Source organism: Echiichthys vipera, assembly GCF_963691815.1.
Source record: "Echiichthys vipera genome assembly, chromosome: 15".
In the NCBI taxonomy this organism is placed as follows: Eukaryota; Metazoa; Chordata; class Actinopteri; order Perciformes; family Trachinidae; genus Echiichthys; species Echiichthys vipera.
Window position 1 is genome coordinate 14,647,414 of NC_139840.1, and position 24,207 is coordinate 14,671,620.

At 40.6% G+C, this 24,207-nt stretch overlaps 1 protein-coding gene across 1 annotated transcript in view; it reads left to right on the top strand.

Annotated features, from left to right (window-relative positions):
• Positions 1 to 308: 308 nt before the first annotated feature.
• Positions 309 to 24,207, top strand: part of LOC310957265 (A-type potassium channel modulatory protein DPP6-like) — a gene marked incomplete at its 5' end in the record, with an annotated part of 62,964 nt that continues 39,065 nt past the window's right edge. The window contains one exon of the mRNA XM_083927756.1: positions 309 to 500. Coding sequence (XP_083783882.1) covers positions 309 to 500 — 192 coding nt within the window. The remainder of the gene's footprint in view (positions 501 to 24,207) is intronic.

Consider the following 24,207-nt stretch of genomic DNA (forward strand, 5'->3'; position numbering starts at 1 on the left):
GCCCACCAGTCCGCCGTGCGCCTGGTCAAAGATAAAAAGGACATCGCTGCGAAGGATTCAGCACTAAATCGGTCTATCACTTCAGATTGTGAGTCAACCACTGTGCATACTTATTTACCAGCTCGGTATCTGCTATCTTTTTTTTTTTTTTTGCTCCATCCCGGAGGTGAAATCTGGCTGTCTGCCATCAGTTCTTCTCGAAGAGCACAGAAACAATAGATCTGACCCCTTCCTCCTAAAAAAAAATACCCGACTCGTCTGTGGCTCTGACATGCTGTAAGTTGTTTTATTTGGACTGGACCTATAATATGGCTTCGCTGTATCAGAGATTCACCGGGAAGATTAATACGGCCAATTCCTTCCCGCACCCACCTGAGGCCAGTCACCTTCTGGGTGGACAGGTTGCAGACGAGGAAAACGCAGCAAAGACCCCTCAGCAACTCGTCGATGGCAGACCTCACGCCCAGTACCGCAAAAAAAGCTCGAGGGAGGATGAGGATGTAAGACACTTCTACTTTATTTGCGAACATATCCCTGCCTTATGAAAAAATCTCCACATTTTTATGTGTAAAAAATCTCCGGATGTTTATGTTTAGTTTAGAGAACACACAGACACACAGATACATGCATATACGTATATATATATATATATATATATATATATATATACACACACACACACACACACACACACACACACACACACACACACACACACACACAGGCCCTGGAGATATGGAAAACACTTTTTGCAGGGTGGTCAAGAAAGTTTTTCAAAAATGTTATTTAATCTATGGCAGCTTAACTCTTTTGAGTTGTGTTTGGTTGCATTTTAGTTTTTTTTTGCGTGAAGCTGTCTACAGAGTCTGTTGGATAGGTCCTGATGAAAGCTGCTGTGTTCACTGTCTTTGTATTTTGCCAAATATGAAATCAGAGGAATGTCACCTGACTCTTTTTAGGGTCCATGTCATTGGCAGGTGTCTAACAGACAAGGATGATGATGTGAAAATCATCACCGTGATTCTCTGTTCTGTGTGTGTGTGTGTGTGTGTGTGTGTGTGTGTGTGTGTGTGTGTGTGTGTGTGTGTGTGTGTGTGTGTGTGTGTGTGTGTGTGTGTGTGTGTGTGTGTGTGTGTGTGTGCGTGCGTGCGTGCGTGCGTGCGTGTGTGTGTGTCTGTGTGTGTGTGTGTAGGTAGAGCCTGTCCTCTCCTCTGGCGCTGTCTTTGGTGCTGAAATTGCAAAGAATATAATTTGGTCATAGATGTGGCAAAACATGGATGAATTTGTAGAGAGACCCACAGTTTTTGTAAATTGATCATTTTGAAGCTTTGTTGTGTTTTGTTTTTGGTCCCCATGTTGGCAGTTAATGCACTAGAGCCAAAAAAAACAAAACAATTTAGTCAAAGGGGAAGAAGTCTCTAAAAACGTTGGGCCTCTTAAATGAGCTGTGAAATTGTCTTCAAGACCAAACACCAAGTCCAGTAGACTCTAACGTGCTACTGCTAGTAATTCAGTTTGCATTTTGAGAGATGAGGATAGGAGTCCTATTTAGTTTGGAGCTATGCAACAATCTGTAGGTCAAGATGGCTGCTTGGGCCGTGATGTTTAGTCATGTTGTTTTAGGTTCATCATTGCCTTTATAAGTGTTCAAATCTGACTTCAAGTGCCACATAATTGAAATGAGTTTAATGTACTATTTTGGCCCCATAACTATAAGATGTCCCTAATGAAAGTAAGGCTTTGCTTTTGTCCACCGGACAGACAGTTGCTTCAAGAGTATTTGAAGACCTTTATACCACTTGGAGTTGTGCAGGTTGTCTTTCCAGCTGTTTTTTTCTCCGATAATGCACACACAAAATGTAGAACAGCAAATACAAATAGTTAATGGTGCATCAGACACAAACACATTGCACAACTCCACTCAACAGACAATGCTTTTTCTCCACATCTTTTGTTGCTATCTAGCTTTCATCATGGTGGTGGTTGTTTCTGGTATCTCTATGTAATCATTTTTTTCAACAAAAGATCTCAGAGACAGATAATCACTGAGTATCCCTCCTCAAACCAAAGAGGAGAAACCAACTAGCAGGGATGAACTTCTTTTACCAAAACCGCGGTTACAAAACTTCAAGATTTCATAACCGCACAATTTGTGGAAGCTTTGAAATCTATGGCGTTCTGATTCCTGCATGGTTGCCCTGTGAAAACAAATCTTGTGCGTCACATTGTTCGTGTGTGCGGTGAAATCTCCTTTTGCAAGTCATGTAACACGTGTGTGTGCACCGCTTTGTATAGTGTGTGTGTGTATGTGTGTGTGTGTGTGAGAGAGAGTTGTGTCGTTCACCTGATGCACTGACAAAAAGACTGACATTCCAGCCTTATATCTGAAGAAAACAAATGCGTGTGAGTCTTTTTCCTTCCATAGTGTTGAATAATAAATTAGTAATTGTGGAAAAACCTAAAATCATGATATTTACTCTGACAATAATCGTGATATCAATATCTCATATTGTGATATCCCTACCCCTAAGGGAACACAGCTGCTCTAGTCTTTGGTTTGCCATGGGTTCCTACACATTTTCTATTTCTAAATTCCCTACTTTTCCAGACTTCTCAGAGGATTTTTCAGTCAATATTTAACATCTGAATACCAATTGTTACATGCTTATGTAAATAAATGGTTTAAAAATCCAACTTTTAGCACAGATGTTAAATTCTGACTATGTATGCCATAATGTTGCCAAGTAATTACAAGACACTTTTACATACGTATTGTATTTCATATACGAGAATGACGTTCAAACCAAGACATGTTCAATACACTTTTATTCAAGCTAAATGCTAAAAGAGTGCAATTAATAACTGTGTACCTGCAACCCCTACAGACAGTAACAGCAGGGATGTACAATTAACCAGGAACTACAATGGAAAACAGAAAAGTCTTTGCTTCTCTGACTTTTATGGAGGCAACATATTTGTAAATAAGTAAAATAAAAATAAACCATAAATAAAATGTCGACATTTTATGACGACACGTATGGAAAAAATTCAACAAATAAGAATCACAGTCACACAGTGAACGGTAACCATTGTAACCCGACACCCTTCAACAGCCAGCGTGAGTAGTTGCACATCATCTACATGTAGGCTGTGTTGCGTTAGTAAGCTTGTTTTAATTTATATATTAATTCAATTAGGTTCTCTGTCTCTGTTCGTCTCTATGTGCCCTGTGTTAGACTGGCGTCCTGTCCAGGGTGTACCCCGCTTCGCGCCCAATGTCAGCTGGGATTGGCTCCAACCCCCCGTGACCCCGATAGGGACAAGCGGTTGAAGATGAATGAATAAATGGATGATTAGTTCAATTCCTTGCAATTTTATTTTATTTACAGTGCTAATTCATAACAAATGTTATCTCAGGACACTTAACATAGGGAGTAGGTAAAGGCCACACTCTATGACTTATTCATAATGAGTAGCAATCTTGTGCACACAGTGACAATGAAAACCTTCCCTCTAACAGGCGGCAACGTCGGACAGACCCAGCTCTATGGAGGAAGGCCATCTGTCTTGACCGGTTGGGGAGGAAGAAAAGGAGAGAGAGAGAGAAAAGACACACAGATGGACAGAGAGAGACAAAGACAGAGAGGGAGACACTTCCAGAGATACAAGCAACCACAAATTAACTGTAATAATATCTATAGTAATGTGAATATGACTTATATGTTATGACAGTTGATATAGTAAAATAGTAGAAATAACTACAGCTAGGATGACAGAATATGACAATGATAATAATTATGGTGGTAAATATGATCAATGATGAGTAGTGGTAATAACAGCTGCCATAAAATGAGATATATTACTGGTGATGTTTTTATGGCTACAAATTTTAGAATTCATAAAACTAATGATAGTATATATGAGTAGTAATAATAATAGCAGCAGGAAGCGTCATGCTTGACCACGGCAGCAGGCACCACCACGATCAGCAGAGACCTGTGAGACGACAACGCACAAACAACTCCAGGAAGAAGTTGAATTAGTAACATGCATTGATGAGATATGAATGATACTTACAGATGATAGAAGCTCAAGAGTATCAGGAACAGTATTATCCCCAGGCAGACTAGGCCTATAGCAGCATCATTAAGTAAGCAGACCAAAATCAGTTTAGGAGATAATAGTCTGGAAATAACACAAACATTTTTCCATGCTCTTTTCCCATACTTATCCAGACCTGAAAATTACTCAAATTAAATCCCAGACTTTTCCATACATTTCCATACTTTGTCGAAACCCTGTTTGCCTATACATGTGTGTACTCTCTGTCTGATGAAGCGACTAGTTTTTACGTGTGTTGGCAGATGAGTCCAGACCAAGAGCAAAACACAAGTGTACTTAACTGGCCTTTTATCTTTAAATAACTGAAAAAACTTTGACATTTCTCAGAATAACTGATGTCTGTCACATCAGGAATCAAAGGATAAGCTTGGAAACAGGATGAACGCTGGCACTGCTGTCGACAACAACACCTAGGCTGGACATGGTGCTCGCCATATTTCCCCGCTTTCCTTTAAGAGCCTCTATGTTCGTTTTATGAGATACACTGCTGTTGTATTCGAAATCACGATTTTCTCTAGCAATTAAACCTTGGGATTGGATCTTAGGAGCGTGACCAGGAGCTGTTATTGTGCTGCTGGATTTCCAACATATTTATTAGGTTTGCACAGTTAACCTTGAGGTTACCTTTAGTCCCGGTGTCCCCCTGAGTCGTGCTGAAGCATGAAATTGCATTCAGCCTCGGGAGAGGAGGTGACCATTTCAAGGAGTGCTATTTCCAACTCCTCCCAGAAAAAGTTTCAAAACGCTAGGCGAGGGAGAGGGCACAAATTGACTGGATTGGAAACGTCATTATCTACTTACCTGCACGGTTGTCAGCCTGTTTCTCAAATACTTCAGTCCAAGATGCAGGTTCAATTTCTTCTTCTTTTCTTTTTTTTTTTATCAAAGCTGGTAAAAAAGTAATATAATTAGATTTTTTTGATAAAAACTGTTTAACGTGTTTACTGCAGCATTTGTAGTGTGTGCCTGTGTGTTTTGGGATTGGTTATTTGGTACTCTGTGTGTGAGCATCAGTTTTTTGTGTTAGAGTTTGAGTCACCTAGGGAGACATCAGCAGTATTTCTTTTTTTCCCGTCAGTACCCTTTACTGCAAATTGAAACCCACAAGTGTCCTTAATTAATTGTTGTTGTATGTAACGGTGAAATACGCTGACATTCCACCTTCAGACTGGAGCCCTGGGTCACTTATGACCTGGTGCTGTGTTGACTTTTTCTTTACATACAGACAAAAGCAGAGAACATTTTATCAAGTGGCAATGTATTCATGCAGGTTTTCTTAGAACTGTATACATGAAGATTTGCCAACTTCTCACTGAACAGTTTGACTTAAATTATTCCAACACATGAATACCATAATGCAAAACAAGATGACACCTTTCATAGAGGAGCAGATAAATAATGAATATGTACGTGCATAATAGCTAATACCAATTCAATAAGACAAACCAGTTAACACAAAAAACACAAATTAAATGTGATATAAGCTATATCTTTATACAAACTAAAATATAAGACCAAAACAATATGATAAGTCCTTACAATCAAAGATTCAAAAGAGGTAATGTTCTTAAGTGAATGCCCGTCTGACTCTTCCAATGGCAGACAACAGTCTTTAAAGTGCCACTATGTAGTTTGACTCCTTGTTTTTAAGTCAAAGTGAAGCCCAATTGTTTTTGATTTGGTGATTTAAACAGTCTCTGCTTTTAGAGTTTGGGGATTTATTACATGTCAGTTTCCTAAATGAGTTTTACTGATTATAATTAAGGCGCATCACAGGTTTCTGGCTCAAGCAGGATCTCAGAACATTTTAATAACTAATTTCAGCTACTGGCTTGTTTCATGACTACTTTGATTCAAGTTCATACATGTTTTATACTGTTCATTATAGATCATCAAATCATCAAAGAAATGTAACACAACATTTTTGCTGCTTGCTTATTGTAATTGTATGATGGCAACCGTTTGTACATGTTTAACTATGAATACTAGTTGTTAGTGAAAAGCTAATTTCCCACAGGGCTACCTTAATTTGAGACTAGCATGATGCTCTAAAATGCATAACGATTGTCTTCTCCTCTGAGGCTACAGATTTTTTGTATACTGGAAAAATGTGTTCCGGTATTATTTTTAATGCTCTGCTCTTGGTTGAAATATATGTATGACGGAGAAAAGGTGTGATATTATCCTTGAGGTGGCTGGTGGCAAAGACAAGGTTTTGAAACATCAAGGTTACATAGGCTACATCTCCAGGGATGAACACAAAGAGCTGTGGGCTATGAGATTTCTCTTAAGAGATTACTAGCATGTAATCATTGTATTTTAGGGTGTATTCTTATCTTGAGATTTTAGAGTTACTCATGTAAAGCATCGTTATACCTACATGATTATGTTATCGTGCTTTCAGTTGCAGGAAATTGGAGTTCAAAAGGAGGGAATCATAAATCACCCTGTGTGAATTAAGTGTAAAAATGTATACAGATACTTCTGCCCAGGGCTTTCTCTCTCCCTCTCTCTCTCTCTCTCCCTCTCTCTCTCTCTCTCTCTCTCTCCCTCTCTCTCTCTCTCTCTCTCTCTCTCTCTCTCTCTCTCTCTCTCTCTCTCTCTCTCTCTCTCTCTCTCTCTCTCTCCCCCTCTCTCTCTCTCTCACTCTGTCATACACACACACACACACAAAAACACACAAACACACATACACACACGCTTTCCTTACTTACAGACACTCCAGATCTGAGTAAGACAGTTTGGCCCAGTTCTCAAGTCTTAGTTCAGCTCAGTTCTTCCTTTGAGATCCAGAAGCTCACATAAATCAGCCAGACTGAGCTCAACAAGAGCAGTCAGATAAAAGAAAGAGAGCAGTGAGATGTGATAGGCTGTCCTCATTATCTCAGTGGCCAGCCTAACTGTATATGCTTCTGGTGGCGACCGCTTGCTGATGGACGCCCCTGACTTTTTTGCCTACTGCACTCATCCATAATGATGATGGTGTCCTGCAATGAACCCCTTTTACAACAAAGCCCATTGCAAAAAATGTGCAAACACATGCTAGGATTCAAAATGGTGACTTTGCAGTTTTCTGGTGAGCACTTTAAACCCAAAGGCCGACACTATTTGCTTTGTATTTTGAAGTAACACCTGGCAGTTTTTACTTGAGGGATAGTATAGATAGACGCATATTGCGAGCACGGACCACAGCGATGTGTCAGCACTGGAGAACAGTCTGGCTGCACAGATTATCATACTGCTATAGGGGGAAAAAGTTGCCTTGTTTGTATTTCTTTAAATCAATTACAATTAGCGCTAAGCCCCAGATGCATGCCCTTGCAAAATAAATAGTAGAGATAGTGGAAGGGGAGGAGAATGTCACGTGTAATACAGTGTAGATCTGGTAAGATGGACTACTTGAGACATGTCACTCAAAAGCAGGTCAGTATGCCCCCCCCTCCCCCAGACCCCTCAGCAATTACAATGTAAGGACCCCCAGACCCCTTGGTGTTTTAAAGGTAAGCTGATGACTACGGCACCTGGGGCCTGAGTGTGATCTGACCACTCATGACCATCTGAACCAACAATGGGTTGGTCCCGGGGCTTACAGTGTTAACTAGTAGGGCCCCCCGGTCCCTTGGTGAATACATCAAGTGTAATACCTAGGCCCTTTTGTACATACAGTGCATGCTTTAAAACCAGAGCCTCTCGGAGAGTACAGTTTTGTTTGTACTGTAATCACATTCAGAAATACTTTATTGATCTCTTAAAAATAGAAGTTAGTATGTAAAGCTATGTACATTCTTCAATAAATAACAATATATGGAAATAAGAAATATGTTTAAAAATGTATATAATATATAACAGTGTAAATAATAATGCTGAAAATGGGATCTGTAATTTAGTGTTAAAATGCGAGAATAGTATACATAAATTAGAATATTTGTTGAAATGTATTATGATTATTATTGTTATTATTATTATTATTATTATTATTATTATTATTATCAATATAGTAGATCCAGACAAACAGGAAAGCAGGGAGACAGAGAAGGGATGACAACAAAGGACAGATTTGGACCCGGGCCACTGCCAAGGACTGAGGCTACACGGGGCGCACACTCTACCAGATGAGCTAGAGGTCGCCCCTGCACACTGAATTATTATTCACTGTATTGGACAGTTGAAGATATAAATTATAAATAAGTTTGTGGGTTATAGCTGTTGGCAGGGGTAAAATAAGTCCAAGGGCCTGTCTACTGAGGAGTTGAAAAGTTTGATGGCCACAGGCACAAATGACTTGCTGTGGTGCTCTGTGTGCATCTCAGTGGAATTGGTCTTGGCCCTTAATGTACTCCTGTGTTTGACCTGTGTCCTGGAGTGGGTGGGAGGCATTTTCCAAGATGACACGTAGCTCGGACAGCATTTTCCTCTCTGACACTGCCGCCAGGATCCAGCTCCACCCCCACAACATCCCTGGCCTTGCAGATTGGTTTGTTGATTCTGTGAGAGTCCACTGCTCTCAACCTGCTTCCTGAGCACACAACAGAAGACAGAGTAGCACTGGCCACCACAGGCTTATACAACAATCGTCAGCACTGTCGTGCCGAAGTTCATGGACCTCATCCTCCTCAGAAAATAGAGGCGGCTCTCGCTCTTCTTGTAGAGGGCTTCAGTGTTCAGTGTTCTTCCAATTACTTGTCAGTATACACTCTTGGGTACTTGTAGTCCTCCACGAAGTCCAAACTGACCCCCTGGAGGGCAACAGGGGTCACGGGTGCCTTGGCCCTCCTTAGATCCAGAACCTTTGTCTTTGTCACGTTGAGCTGCCGATGGTTCTGATCATACCATGCAACATGCAAGATAACCACCACAGCCCTGCACTCTGCCTAACCTTCTGATATATGATCCAACTAAAGCAGAGTCATCAGAAAACTTCTGAAGATGTCAGGAGTCTGTGTGTAGTTGAAAATGTAGAGTAACATGTGATGTCATTTGATTGGCGTTTTGTGGTCTGGGCTAAATCACAAAGTTAATTTGTTTTGAGCTGAAAAACATAAAATTCATGTTTTTAGTGCACTTAAAAAAATACATTACAAAATGCCTCACACAAGGCAAAAATTAAAACCCAAACATTAAAAGCTTTTTACAGGTAAATAAAGATAAACTGAATATGTTTTTATCATGAAATAAGGTTAAACAAAATCAAATTAAAGACAACTAAAGAAACACAAGGTTGCTCACCATTCAAACCTGCATGTAGGAAAGGGCAAATAAGGCAAGCATGCCGTCACCCAGTGCAGTTCCTCCCCTAGGACAGCACGGCATCCTCAGCAGGACCTCTTGCTCGGCGTTGCCATGGTTGCAAAGGTGGAGCGGGTTAGGCTGTATAGGCTCTGTGGAACGCAGGCTGCAGCTCACTGGTGACTCTGACTGCCATCTGGAGATGACGCAGCTCTCACATTGCACACTGAGCATCCTTTGCTGGCGTCATGCAACATACTACATACACCAAAACAAGCAAGGCCGTCTTTTCTTTCTCTCCTCCATTCTGGAAACAGTCATTTCCCTTTGGCTCCTAATGACTATCAGCCTCTCCTGTTTCAGGGGCTTGGTTGCTTCTGACAGACTTAATCACCATCGACCTGTTTTTTTGTTTGTGTTTTGCTCCTCTGTTCCCAGAGGGCATCCCAGCAGGTCATCCATCCCCCACACCGGCACCTCAACGCTCTGTTGACAAGCCATCGATCATCCCCTGCCACACTGCCCTTCCCCCACCACCTCCACGGACCTGTCAACAGTGCGTCAGCAGGTTGCTGCTTTGCTGGGAGGCAGTGCCTCTTCCTCCTGATGATTTACTGTATTATTACACAAGCTGACAGTGGATATTAGTCAGTGTTTGAATACAGAGGGGCCTTATTACTTTCCGATGAGGCAAGGATCCTGCAGAATGGTTGATGCTGAACTAGATGTTCTGCTCTGAAAAATCATGTAAAGTTACAAACAAATAGTTTGTTGTATGTCCTTAAGCCTCCATGTAGGCATTTTGTTTTATGTTCTATTCACATCACATTTGAAATCCTCTTCTCTCTGATATTTTGACTAGCTGTAATCTGTGTGGCTGAAAATGTAGCCAGTTAAATATTCATGCATTGAAAAAAAAAAAAGTAAAAATCCATTTTGTCATCTTTGATCTTCTGCTTCTTGATGGTAGTCACATCACTCTCCACAGATGTGTGTGTCACTGTGGATCTTAAAGATTGCTTTTAAACTTTATGTGAATGTGTTGCTAAATATAACTGCCATTTGTTGCTAAATATAACTGCCATTTAATCCAACTCCTTTTCCTTTTTTTCCCTTTGCATATATCTGTTTTTTTGTTCATAACTTCAGGCTGTATTTTCAATGTTTTTCTTTTGAGAATTTACTGTATTGGTAACGTGGTGGTTGATGAACAGCAGTGCAGCTCTTTTGGAGGAAGGAAAGAGATGGTATTGTAGAACAAGCATGAGTTTACTCTTGTGTTGTCCATTTGTTGAAATATCAGAGCTTTTATCCATTCGATTGTGTCATTTCATTGATGTTTAAAATGCCAAGCACATGCAGGAAAACATTATTGCTTTTCCATGCTCCGGTTCGAGACTGTTCTGTTTCAATCAATGCACCTACACATCATCATACAGTACAGTGAGCTCCCGCTTGGCTCTGGCTCACACAGACTCAGACAAAGTATTTGCCACTGCTGTGTCGCCAGTACCAATAAAACCTATAATCCTACTTGTACCAAAAAAAAACAAACAAACAATAGTGGCTGGTTTCCTCCACAGCTTCTGAAACTAAAACCAACCAGCTGCCACAGTCAAGAGTGTCTCATCCAGATCCAGGAAGAGGAACATAATGTCACCTCTCATTAGGATTGGAAAGGTTATACATCAGCCACATTGAGGGATTTCTGACCTGCAGACACAGACAAAGGCCTTTGCCAGGTCTGTGACAGAGGCGAATGATAAATCAGCAGTGGCATTGCCTAATTTCCACATTTAATGAAAAGGGGGTTGCAGAGAGGTGTATTGAAACCAGATAGTGCATTTCGGCTGCCAACAGCCAATTTATCCCAGAGCAGCGAGGTGTTCTGCTGAAGTGTCTTTGAGCAAGGCACTGGACCCCCCCCCCCTTACTAACCCACTGTGCAGCAACACTTCATGTTTACAAATGTTCCTTTTTCTAATGAAAAGAGAAAATAATCATTAATAATTAAGACAGAACCTTAAAGCTAGTGAAGGAAATTTCTCCTGCAACATTTCTGTCAGCTAGAATAAGAGCAGCGGAGTGAAGCTGCCATTTCTCCCGAGCCCTCTCACAGTCTTTCTCTGGGCTGAGACTAGGCAGCAGTAATCCGTTGTGTCACACGGGCCAATTCGCTTATCGACCATGCCATGATACAGCAGCGACACACCCGTGGGAGACACGCAAGCACAAAGTGGTACATAAAAAACATGCAAACACACAGAATGGCAAAAGAAAGGCAGAGCTTGAAAGTCACCAGGTCCATGACACAGTGTCACAAATCCTGGAGGGAAACAATGACAGAAGCAACAAGTACGGTATCTTTTGTACATTTGTAGCAACAGTGTCACTGCAGAGGAGAAAGATCGCTAGTGTTCAGGCAGGGACAAACAAAGCAGACTTCAAAGAGCTAGTGGTGACAAAGGCCAACTTTTGCATCGCCTCACGTCGTCTGTGTCTCATCCAAAAAGTGGACTTGAACACACTGCAAACACTACAACCAATGGCAAGTAGCATGTACATTCTGTGCTTACGTGAAAGGATAACTCTCCATACCAGCAGGTGGGAAACCAGAAGATCGTCAGTCAGCATGTTAACGATGCAACCGAGTGCTAGCAAACAACAACACATTTAAAAATAATTTCTGCTAAAGATAAAATCTTACCTCATATAACAAGTTTGTTTTCAATCTCACACCTTCTTCACTTTTTGCTCACTTTTGTTAGTTGTTTCTCTACTCGTGCACTGATTTTCTTAAGCTGAACTACCAATAAGAGTGATTTCTCTCACTGGGTATAGTGGCAAGAGGGAGGACATGACATGACATGATATACACCTGGTGTCGGTCCTTACTAACCGAAGTTTCCGAATCATGCCGTCTCTCCAGTTAGACACTTTTCGTTTCCGTCTTCGTTTAAATCACCCTTCTTCTTCACCGTTGGAGGTTTGTTTTCCTCCAATGTTTGGTCTTGCATGGTATAAATGCCATCAACACGCTCCTCTGTCTCTGTGAATACACTGGAGAATGAGCGGCTTTGTACTGTACTAGGACATTTGTATTCTCACATCCAACCCCGTTGGGTAATGGGGTCTTGATACGTTCAGGTTTGCAGTGCATGTGTGAAAGGGAAATAAAAACTTACAACTGTACAACTGGACTTCTTTTGGAGCCAGTAGAGTTGTCCTCTGCTGGCCATTAGAAAGAATGCTGCTTTAAGCATTGGCTTCACTTTTCAGACCCAGAAGCTATGTCTATTTCTTTTATACTGGCTATGGTCAGGAAAAGTGCAGGGGTAAATATTAATGATGGCTGTGTTCCCTTTACGTGCATCATTAATCCTTCAACATGCACTACACTGGGCCCTGGAACCACAACACCTACGGTACATTAAAAGCAGCCTTTACGGATGGAGTTACCTGTGTTTAAGAAGTCAAAATGTCTTCTGTGACAAAAGTCTGCAGGTATTGGTTCTGTCTCTCCTACCTCCAGGCTCTGGTTTAGTCTTCTGATGAATAACCAATGAGATAGGTTTTCATGTTGCGTCCTCACCAGACCTTTCTGTGAATCCTAGTCTTTGCGAGGTACAACAGGAGAAAAGTTTTGTCTTTCCAGGCAGCTATGAAGGTGGGTGTTTTGTTTCTCCAGCCATGAAGGTGGATTTGTAGCTTGTAACTTCTGTTAGAAAGTTTAACATGACGGTGGCGGGTCAGACAAGTAGTTGGCTGCATCTTAACTCTGAATTGGTAGTGTGTGTGTATCTGCTAACTTACCTCTTGTGTACAGGCACATGTAGGACATTGACATAGGGGAGAGATTTTTTTTTCTGTTAGGCGCATTCTGTACTGCACAGCGTTTCCTACATCATCATCTCCAGTCAATATTTCGCTCCTGTTCCTCTAAGCCAGGAGTCAGGAGTCTGAATGAGAACCAGAGCTTTGGAGATGAGAGCAAAAAGATTGCTTTTCCCCGAGCTGGGAGTTGAGTACAAACTCAACTATGATGATGTTCAGTGTGGAGCTCCCATCGAGCACGACTGAGGTGGGGGAGATAATGATTGTTTGGTGTGGCGGAGAGGTGGAGAGAACAGGAAAGCACTATTGAGTGATTCACTATTCTGGAGCTGGCAGCCTGTCAAAAGGTACCCGACCAAAGGCAGGAAAGCCGAACAGCAATGATTTGTGTTCCTCCCCTCGACAGATTGGCTGTTGCATCATGGGAATACAGAGACTTTATTGCTCAATGTGTCGAGGAAGGCAACTTGCTGCACTGACATTATGGCTCATGTGCTGAGGCAAACATACACACACCTCATCAGCTTCATGGAGAAAGCTACATGCCTGTTCGTCTGACTGTCAGATTCACATAACGTTATATCATTGCATAAACCATCAACAACAGTGGATTCCATTTTGGCACAATGCATTAAGAAATCAAATTTTTTTTTTTTACCTTTTTTATTTTTGAGGAGAAAATACATAGATTTCGTTTTTTTGTTTTTGTTTTTTTACCTTTTTTTCTTCTTAGGGTAATGAGATTGTTGTTTTGAGTTTGCATTTATTGATTTTTTTGCCACTTGGGGGCAGCATAATAAGCTGTAAAATCAATAAAGTGTACGGTATTCATTCATTATTCATCTTCATTCATCATCGGGGTCGCGGGAGGCTGGAGCCAATCCCAGCAAACATTGGGCGTGAGTCGGGGTACACCCTGGACAGGACGCCAGTCTAACACAGGGCACATAGAGACCATTCACACTCACATGCACACCTACGGGCAATTTAGAGTTTATGAACCTAACAAGTGCATGTCTTTGGACTGTGACCCTCTTGCTGTGAGGCGACAGTGCTAACCACCACAGCACCGTGCTGCCCCCAGTGTACAGTATGTGTTCACAAATAGCTCATCAAGCAGACATGGAACAACATTAGCATTGATTTTGATTTGTGTATCTGGCCACCTGATGGAAGTCAAATACTATAATAATTTTTATTCTCTACCGTACCAGCTCTTGTTGGAAACTTCTGGTTCTTTAGCATCAAGAGAGTGGAAGAGTAGAGTAGAATACATTGGGGTTTAAAGATTGGAAACAAATCAGATGAAAATGGTGAAACAAATCAACCAGAGTTAAGTTGTCGGCTGCAAGGCCAAAAACAGTGAGTTGAAAGATGCTAAGGGTAACTGAAGTCAGGTGATGATTATCTGGGTTCAGCACTACAAGCGACATCTTTCCCGGTACATACTAAAAATTGTGATATGTGCCTTTTTAAACCTGGAGTAGGCAGTTTATTTTTGGCTTTGATGGGGTAAAAATCCATTTTATCTTTCATCATATTGTAGTTCAAGTGCACTGAAAACTAGAATTCTGCACCACCAGAAAGAGTGTTTCTATTGGCTCAGGGCAGAGAGGGGACAGGGAGAGCTGCAAGAAGAAGTCTCACTCTTTCTTGCTGCTTTTTTACCTGCTGCATGGGTTTAGGGATACAAGCATTTTCTATTTGCATTGCTTTTAATCCTTCAGAAGCAAAATAAGTTCAACAGGGAGAGAGTCCAGCAGCAGTCACATTTCTGCAAAGCGTTGATGGCGCAGTGCATTCAGTGATGCCGTACAGGTATTAGCTTCGCTGGGTTTTTGTCCCTTTGACCCCTAAAGTGTTCATTATTATAGCCTTCATCAGTCTCTAGTTTTATGAGCAACCCTTTTGTCAATCCAGATAGCTGGTGTTGTGGGTAAATAGCTCCTGGGAGGAAAGTAGAGGGGAGACAGGATAAACAACACTGGGTAAAAAGTGCCATAAGTGGCCCAGCTCTATGTGTGGTGTGTAATGCTGATCTGTGCTGAACGGCAAGATGCAGCTAATGGCTCAGGTAAGTGGTGCAGTGCTGATTGTTGTTAAGGGCCCGAGAGCTTTAGCTTCATCCCTCCTCACCCTCCTCCTCTGGGGTTGTGTTTCAAAGAGTAGCGGGGCCGTCGACGGCTGTCGGACACCCCTCTCATGCCTGATTCTCCCTCGGGGCTCTGACGGGACCTCTTCTGGTGTGACAGCAGTGGTGTCGAGTTCTCGTTGGGATACTGCGGCCTCTCCTTGATGACGTTGTCTTTACTTGACAAAGCAAGGCAGTGTTTCATTTATAATAAGTCCATGCCAACATCCACAGCCACACACACACACACACACCACACACACGCACACACACACACACACACACACACACACACACACACACACACACACACACACACACACCCACGTGGGCACTCAATTCAACTTGATGTGTGGAACTTAGTGCTGAGATGCTGACTATGGAATTATTCTCACTGAGAGCTGAGGTGTGTCTTGTTCATGACCAGGTCATTATTCACTTCTCTCTCTGCATGTACATCACTCCTCCTTCGCCCTTTCCATATGCCGCCACTCTATCACAATGAAATCACGCAAGTTGTCCCGCGTGGAGAGACTGTGGAAGGTAAGTGTGTTCAATCTTTTTTGAGTACTCATGTATCTCGTGTTTGCTTTTGTTTAATGTTAGCCACGCGAAGCATTTTAGGGTCTTAATTCTTTCTAATTGTGCTTTTAATCAGCGAGTTGTTGAGCACTCAAAGGGCATTTTAAAAAGTAATTAAAAGCTATTTCTATGCATGAGGAAGTGTAGAAGCTGTTTATTTATTCATTCAGCTGTCAAACAGTCTGATAATATAATGAGCACTTCAGATGACAGCCTGCGTTGTACGTTGTTGTTAGAGTTTGCTGTAAAATCACTACCATTATCTCTAAAAAGGTATCAGTTGATAAACTTTGACACAAGGCTCTCTGGGGACTTGCTGAAAGGCAACTTGGCATTATCAACATGTGTTAGATTGTACTACATTGCAGTTTATAATATTATGGTATTATGGAGTGAATTTCAAAATCAAGCATCAAAATCACTTCAATCTAACTGCATCAACATCCCTACTTTTGCATTGAGAGGAAATCCAAAATGTCTTTCCTGAAAGTCGACTGCTGCAGTGAGACGTAAAATCTAAACCCAGACACACAGGATACAGCATAGAAATACCTTAATGCACTTTCCCTATATGCATTAATTGTGGTTAAGCAAAGGCTGCTCTATACTGCACAGAGTGCTTCCCCAGTCTCATCGTGCATCATCAGCTTTTTTTACTGAGATGTATATTTAATATTTACCCCACTAGACAAAGATGGACCTCAACAGCACAAACATTTAGTTTGCGACAGCTGACGATGGGAAGAGGTGATTAGACGTTTAATGCTTCTAATGAAAATGGACTTTTCTCACAAATATTGTTGAATTACAAAGCATCCGCTTCTTTAAAATGGGTTCAATATGTATATGAATCTAGCTTCTGAATACACTTGTGAAGCTTTAACTTGTTTGAGTAAATTTAGGGCATGAGAAACTGGACATGCAACGTTTCTGATATGAGTTTGGCCATTTACCTTTGAAGCAACCATCTCCCTCTCCCTCTTTGTTACTGTCAACTCTAAAGGGGAAACAGTGTCCCACAGAAATCACTCAGGCACAGTGAAATGAAAAATATATTTTCCAATCATGTGTCCCTGTGTTAATTATTAATTGATCTATTGTTACATGCTCATGCATTTTTGAATATTTAAATGACTCATCTTTAACCCGGGGGCGCTTACAAAAATGCATCCAATCAAATGTGATTTGTTTTAATTAACCCTTCCATCATATAAAACCACACTTATCCTAAGGCAACTTTCTTTTTGCAACCCAATCAAATGTCAAAATCTCTTATAGACCAAACCAACTGCTGTTTCACTGTGACTTTAATTAAAGTGAAACGTCGTAAATAAACGTCAAATGACTTGTTAACAAACAAAAAAGCCTTTTTGTAGGGTTGTGCATTTGTGATGCATTCAGCAATAATATCTCATAAAGGACGCACTAATCCATATATCTTGGTTGGTAGACACTTCAGTAAGGCCGGATCTTTCATTTGATGATTTTGATCACCATCACACAGGGAGCAGGAGGCAACAATGAGACTGACTAGGCTTTGAAGGATTCAGGCTACAGCTTAGCAGCTGATACTGATCTAGCTGGGTATCCTGGGGTTTTGTCCCTGTGGGTGCCTTGATGCCTAAAATATGCATTCGTTTTTGACATGATACAAAATTTGACACGAGTGAGTCAAAACTGTATCCAAATCCCCTCAGAGGCTGAGCTCTGGAAGAGAGCTGTTGGTGTACAAGCTGTCTCAATAGTTTCTGTTTTTCGAGGACACTACTGATAATACTACTATCGTCACTATCACTGCAACTGCTACTGTAATGCTTATGGGATGATCCTATCACTTTGGGAATCCCCTGACTTTTCCTCTAGTGCTACCATGAGATTGACATTGTTGGTTTAAGTGAAATGTCTCAATAAAAACTGAATGGATTATCATGAGGTGAGGTCCCACATTCATGTCTCCCTCAGAATGAATTGTAATGACTTTGGTGATCCCTAGACTTTTTGTCGAGTACTTGCTTTGTTTTATGACAAAATAAGTGCAAAACTGAAACTAGAGCCTATCTTGTAATGGAATCACACCAGCAATGCCAGATCAGGCCAGGGTTGTAAAGAGAGGGGATCAAGGCCCCTTCCCAACTTTTGCTTTAGTGGACAACATTTTAAATGATCAAGATTAAGGTTGTTTTCTCTCTTTGTGTTTTCTATTTTCTCAACTACCACAAGTGCTACCTGGCCATGAAGGTAGTTTTGGTTTAATATGTCCAGGTTTAGATATCTGGCTCTGATGTCTGCATTCACCCGGATACAATGGAAGTGAAAGTATTTTTCTTTAGGATTCTTTTTAAATTTAAAAATTACATTTAAAAAAACAACAGCATCTTGTATTTGTCAATTCTGCAAGCACCACAAACTGTCCACTTTTACTTCCATAGAGCTGTAGTGGGGACATAAATCTCAGAGACAGACATCTCAAAACCTTGGCAAATACGACCATATCATTAGGGTTAACTGGCCCTTTAAACCAAAGTCTATGAAGGTTTAAATTACAATAATAACACTGAGATAGCTCTGTGCTTGCTGTGGGTGGGTAGTTTCTTGAATCTTTTTCCTGTCTGTGTGCGCAAGGGAGAGATCTAGGTGTGTGCGTGTGTGTGTGTGTGTGTGTGTGTGTGTGTGTGTGTGTGTGTGTGTGTGTGTGTGTTTGTGCGCGTGTGTGTGTGTGCGCGTGTGTGTGTGTGATATGCCTCATTTGGATCTAAAGTACTGCTAGAGATCGAGAGGATAATAAAACATCAACTAGCTTGGTTTTTTTGTTATTTGGCGGGGTATGTCCTTGGAGAGGCGGATGATAGCAGGATGATAAAAACTTGCGAACTTGCAGTGAATGGATACCTATTCATTCAGATGCTTCTAATTTGCTTTTAATCACACCCCTCGGTGTCTCTACTACTCCATCCTTAAGAAGAATAGAACAGCACTGATATATTAATTATGCTTCCCTTGTATGTGATTCATTATCACTTCCTTCTGGCCCACTGAATCACATTTTTTACACCTGTGACTTGTTTTTTTTTTTTGGATGATTTGTAACTCCCTGATCTGAATATACAGCACACGTTGCTGCTAATTCCTTGTTTATTGCCCTTGTGGCCGTGCTTTATCTCAAACAAATTTCCATAACAACTTGCCAAAATGCAGTGTTAACTCTAAACTTTGTACTTCTTTTCATTTTATGACCCTCTTGCAAGCCATTGATGAGCACACATAAAGTTCATGAGGCTCGTAAGTCCTTTTTACGAGAACTAGATCAGCAGATGGGCTAATGCTCTGTAAATGCATGCTGACTCACCCCGCTCCTGTTTTTTTGTATATATGCCATGTGCCTAACTTAATGAGCAACTTTACGGTTTCCTTGTTGACATTATTTTCTCGCCTTTTTGTTTTATTATCAGAGTCATATATACTCAGTAGATCTGCACTCAGCGTCTGTTCGCTTAATGTCTTTTTAACCACGGTTGCATAAAGGTGCCTTTGGGTGTTTTTGTGAAATACTGCAATCTTCAAAACACACTTTGATGGAATTAACTCATGAGAGACGCAGATGTTCGTTTGGAGTTGTAACTTCCTATACATTAAGTTAGGATCATGTACACAGCTGGCTGTGCCCTGTGGCATCAAATTTGTCTGAGATACCTGAAAAAAGTGGGATAATCATAGAATTACTTGTACTAATCATGTTTTATTTAACACAGTTACAATGAATTAAATCATTTGAAGGTCCCCCTATGATTTTTGTCACTTCACTTGAATGTTTGAGCTTTAGAATAACAAATGTGCAGTCAGTCTCTGGAAGCTGTTTTCACATTCATCTGCCAAAAGAGGGTACACCTCTCACATTAAATCTGAGTTAAGCATTGCGACATTACTAGTTTGGAGGCCAAGAGTAGACACAAGTGTGATGTTGAAACTAGACGTCTCAAAACAGAGAATGGACCTGTCGGTGAAGTAGGACACACTTTGTATCCAGCAGTTTAATTTTTTAAATGAAAACATTTACATATTCATGTAGAGGGAGAAGAAGTACAAATTATTATTCAAAATATTTTTCCGTGTCTTAAAGGGGACATCATCTCTAGGTTCATACTTGCATTTCTACTAGAACAAGTTCACATGATTTAATGCAAAGCAAACCAAAAGTTCAGGCGTCAGGTCACAACTCAAATTAAAAAACTATAATGGAATATTATGCAGTAAGGCTCTCTGGCGTCCTGTATTGCTTTCAGATATTAATCAACTTTTGTCATTTAATGTTAACCCTGCTGAGTAAGCATACATGTAAGCATGGTTTATCTTTTTCATTCTCTTTTGTGTCTCATTTGCATGCAACAGAGTCCCTAAATGTGAGGTGATATTGGTTGCAGTAGCCTTAAGATGAAGTCATATGTCGATGGAAACTTATTGTAACACTAGCAATAAATGAGGGGTTTCGGGTTTGGTTGTTCTATTATAAATGGACTGCTTAGATCTACTGTGGAGACCAAATTGGTACCATAATTTAAGTCTCTGTGATTGGCAACCTTTGCACTGTAATACTGTTTCCCTCACAGTTATTATCTCCGGTGCAATTTTCCTTTGGAAAATTCCCATAGTCAGCCCAATGATCTGCACAGGTCTTTTATTTCTGTTTGAGTTTGGAGGCATTCACTATGCTCTGCTCTATGGTGTGTGCAGTCGAGGTAATCTTTTTTTTCCCCAGGAGAGAATTTGTGAGTTGTGACTGCAGGTAGCGGAGAGTTAGTGGGATTTTGTTGTTTAGGGTTCACAAGATATTTCTGGTTATCGCATACAACATACATTTTATGAGGCAAACAGCAAAACAGTAGACTATAGAGCATAAAGAACTACTGTCATGACCTTGAACCAGTGCAGTGGAGGCGATGTCAAACTGAAACTGGAAAGAAGCAACATAAAATAGACCAATTTCACCCTTGGTAGTCTCACTTTTCTATATATTTAACAATGCTGTCTGAATAATAAAGAATATTCTTTGAAAAGGGTCTTTTTAAAAATGCAACTCAAATACCAACTGATTGAATGTATTTATTGTATCCATTGTGATAGGAAATAAAATGTAAATTGACAAAATAATTATACTTGAACTCGAACAAACCTGTAGTAGGATTAAGTGGAAAAGTCTTGAGCCAACTGGAGAAAAAGAACATTTCTATATACAGAGCTAATAATACATTGAGGCATTTTTATCAAGCGTGTACAGTATGTAATACAAAAAATTGGTTTGAATAATGTGAACCAAGTTGACCAGTGGGGCAGCCTTCCCAGAGAAACTGTATTGATGTGGGTCAAGAAGTGAGTGTTCAGAGGCTAGGGAATGATACAAAGTTAGTGTGTGTGTGTGTGTGTGTGTGTGTGTGTGTGTGTGTGTGTGTGTGTGTGTGTGTGTGTGTGTGTGTGTGTGTGTGTGTGTGTGTGTGTGTGTGTGTGTGAAAAAACAATCACAGACAAGACAATGATAGATTAATAGTTTCCCCCTAAAAGTCCTCTCTTGGTAAAAGACCAATAATGTCTCTGATTAAAGACTTGTGGACTTGTTAATTACCCCTTTGTAAACCTTCAGACAGTGAAAAACTGCCTCTGCTTGCAGTCTAAAAACTTCGATGCCACTCGTCACTCAGCGAAACACGTGAGCCAAATTGATGACCTTGATGAACAGTAATTATCTGTGATGAACTCTAGATGCGGCCCAATGAAATGCTGTGAATTACAGCCGCAGCTCAGCAGACGGGGAGTGGAGATGCAAACAGCAGTATTTACACTTGGTGAGGCAGGTCAGGCAGCTGAAGGAGTCACTGCAGGCAAGAGGGCGAAAGGGACTGATGATTGAGTTGCCCGGGCTGGCAGCCGGCAGCATGGCTGAGTGGAAACAACATGTTCCTAAATTAGCAGCCATCGTTGATTGATGGGATTGTATTGGCTTTGTGTACGAGAACAATTTAAAATTACAGTCATGGTGCTTTGTTTTCATTGGCGTCATTTCAGCTGTCCAAACGCTGACTGACTGCTGGCTAATGTCCCCCCAACACATACCCGACAGTATATAATCCCCCCTTTAGAAAATTTGGTCTCTACAATATTTTTATAATTTGTATTTGTCATGCCTTAAAGGTTTAATAGCAAGATGGTAACTTTGATGAAAATGATAAAGTTTGTGACTTGGCTGCCACCTTGAAAACATTTGAGACAAAACCAAGCAACGCCCACCGGCCAGGTCACAAACCTTCTCATTTTACAGCTCAACGCTACATTCAAATATGTTTCTGAAAATGTTTTAAGTGAGAAATAGGCAATGCAGTCACAGAATCATTTTCATATTTGGTCAGCACTGCCTTTTTTGACAGTTTCATCCAAGTTCATGAGTGATCATCAACACTGCGTTAGAGACTCCTCGGCTCTGATTGGTTGGCAGAGGCCAGTAGGGCCACTAGATGGAGACATGTTTTTTCACAGATTATGTGTCTTATGTACTTCTGTCAGGATAGTAACAGTTTTAGCAAAAATGTGACCACACTTACTGATCATTTATTTTGTCAGAAATACAACAATAGTGCAACTGGTGTATCTGTTTACAGTCCAATCAAACAAACTTTCATTGTTTTATAACACTCAGGCAAGTGTCGTTGTCCTGAACTACTGAAATCCATAATTTCCCAGACAAAATGCTGAAGAAATTACCTGTGTTCTTAATTGTAGCTCTGCTGAGAGGTGTTCCCTGTCAAATATAAAATACATTAAATATTACAGTATATGTGACAAGGTTTTGACATGCTGAGTGTCAATACTCGATATTGACCATTAGAAGTAAAATTCAAACACGTATGTTGCTGAAACACCACTACAAAATCAAAGACTACTCATAGTTTAAAGAAAATTATAAGCTTAGCAAAGGTGCATTAGATTAGATTGTGCACGATAATGTGCTGTCTGTATGCTGGAAAAAACCCTCAGCGATGTTTTTACAGAAAAACACGGTGCACTGTAGTGTGCTGCCTGCAATTGTTGGTTTTAAGTGGCTGTGTGAGGCTTTCATGCTCTGCTGTTTGGTCTTTTGAGAGAGTGTGGCTGATAATGACTGGTTATCAAACAAAACTGCCCTTGTCTTTGTTAGGCTTCCTCCTTTCTCTCTCACTATTTTTCTCTTCCTCTTAAGTCTAAAGTGACAGACTGATGGCCCGACTGTAGGCAGACTTGGTCGGGGATTCAGACTTTTCTATTCTCTTTTCACAATCTCTTTCATAACACAACATTTCCTGCAGTTCATCAAGTGAAATGATTTGCATTTTTAAATATCCGCATGGCCCCCACCAACCTTCAAGTTAATGTCTTCATAATAAACAATAAAAGACAATTAAAAGAGGAATTGTCCTGGGAGAAATTTGCTGAATATTTATTTATTTTGACGGACATAAAGATGTCAGACAACTAGTGATCACTGGGGGGAGCTAGCATGCAGTTGAAAGCTTTCACATTGTTTACTGACAGAAAGTAAAAAAAAGACGCTGTCAATAACTTCAACCACATTGCACATTCATTGCTTGGTGCAAAGTGCTTGTTTAAGGGTTTTAGATTTATTTGATAGGGCTGCCTAGAGATGCTGTCTCAGGCAGCACATAAACAACTAAATTATAAAACTGAATATAAAGGAAAATGATGTCAATTAGCTGATAAAAGTGTTGTTTAAAGGAGCACAACAAAGACTCTGCTGGCCTGCTCTGACCCCACATGGCACATTTACTTTTACTTTTCCAATTAATTCTCCGGCTTCTGATTGCCAGGAGCCCAGATGTATGTGTTGTGATGATCAATGGTTGTACCTCTCATTGTGTTTGGGTTTCATCTGATGTTCATTAGAGCTTGGCTGGTCTCCTAAGTGCTCCCTATGTTTGCTTTTTGTTTAGTGCAGTGTTTATCTTTTAAATGCTATCCCATTGCCTTTCACCTCTCTCAAAAGTTTTTTCAGTATTTTGTGCGGCTAATTGCCACAAGGTTGATGAGTTTAATCCGTCACCAAGCGACTGTGGGAAGCACATTAGTATGATTGAAAACAGATAATGTGGAGAGCAGAGAGACTGTCACACATCTTAAATTTGAAATTCATTTGATTTGTAAACAGTTTTTATACAGCTATCTATGCAGAACAGACATAATTACACGTGCTTTATATCCAAATTAGATCATTTGAATGTGTTTTGGTGAAGGGCTCTCTGCTCATGTGTATCAGTGGAGCTGTCCAGCAGCAG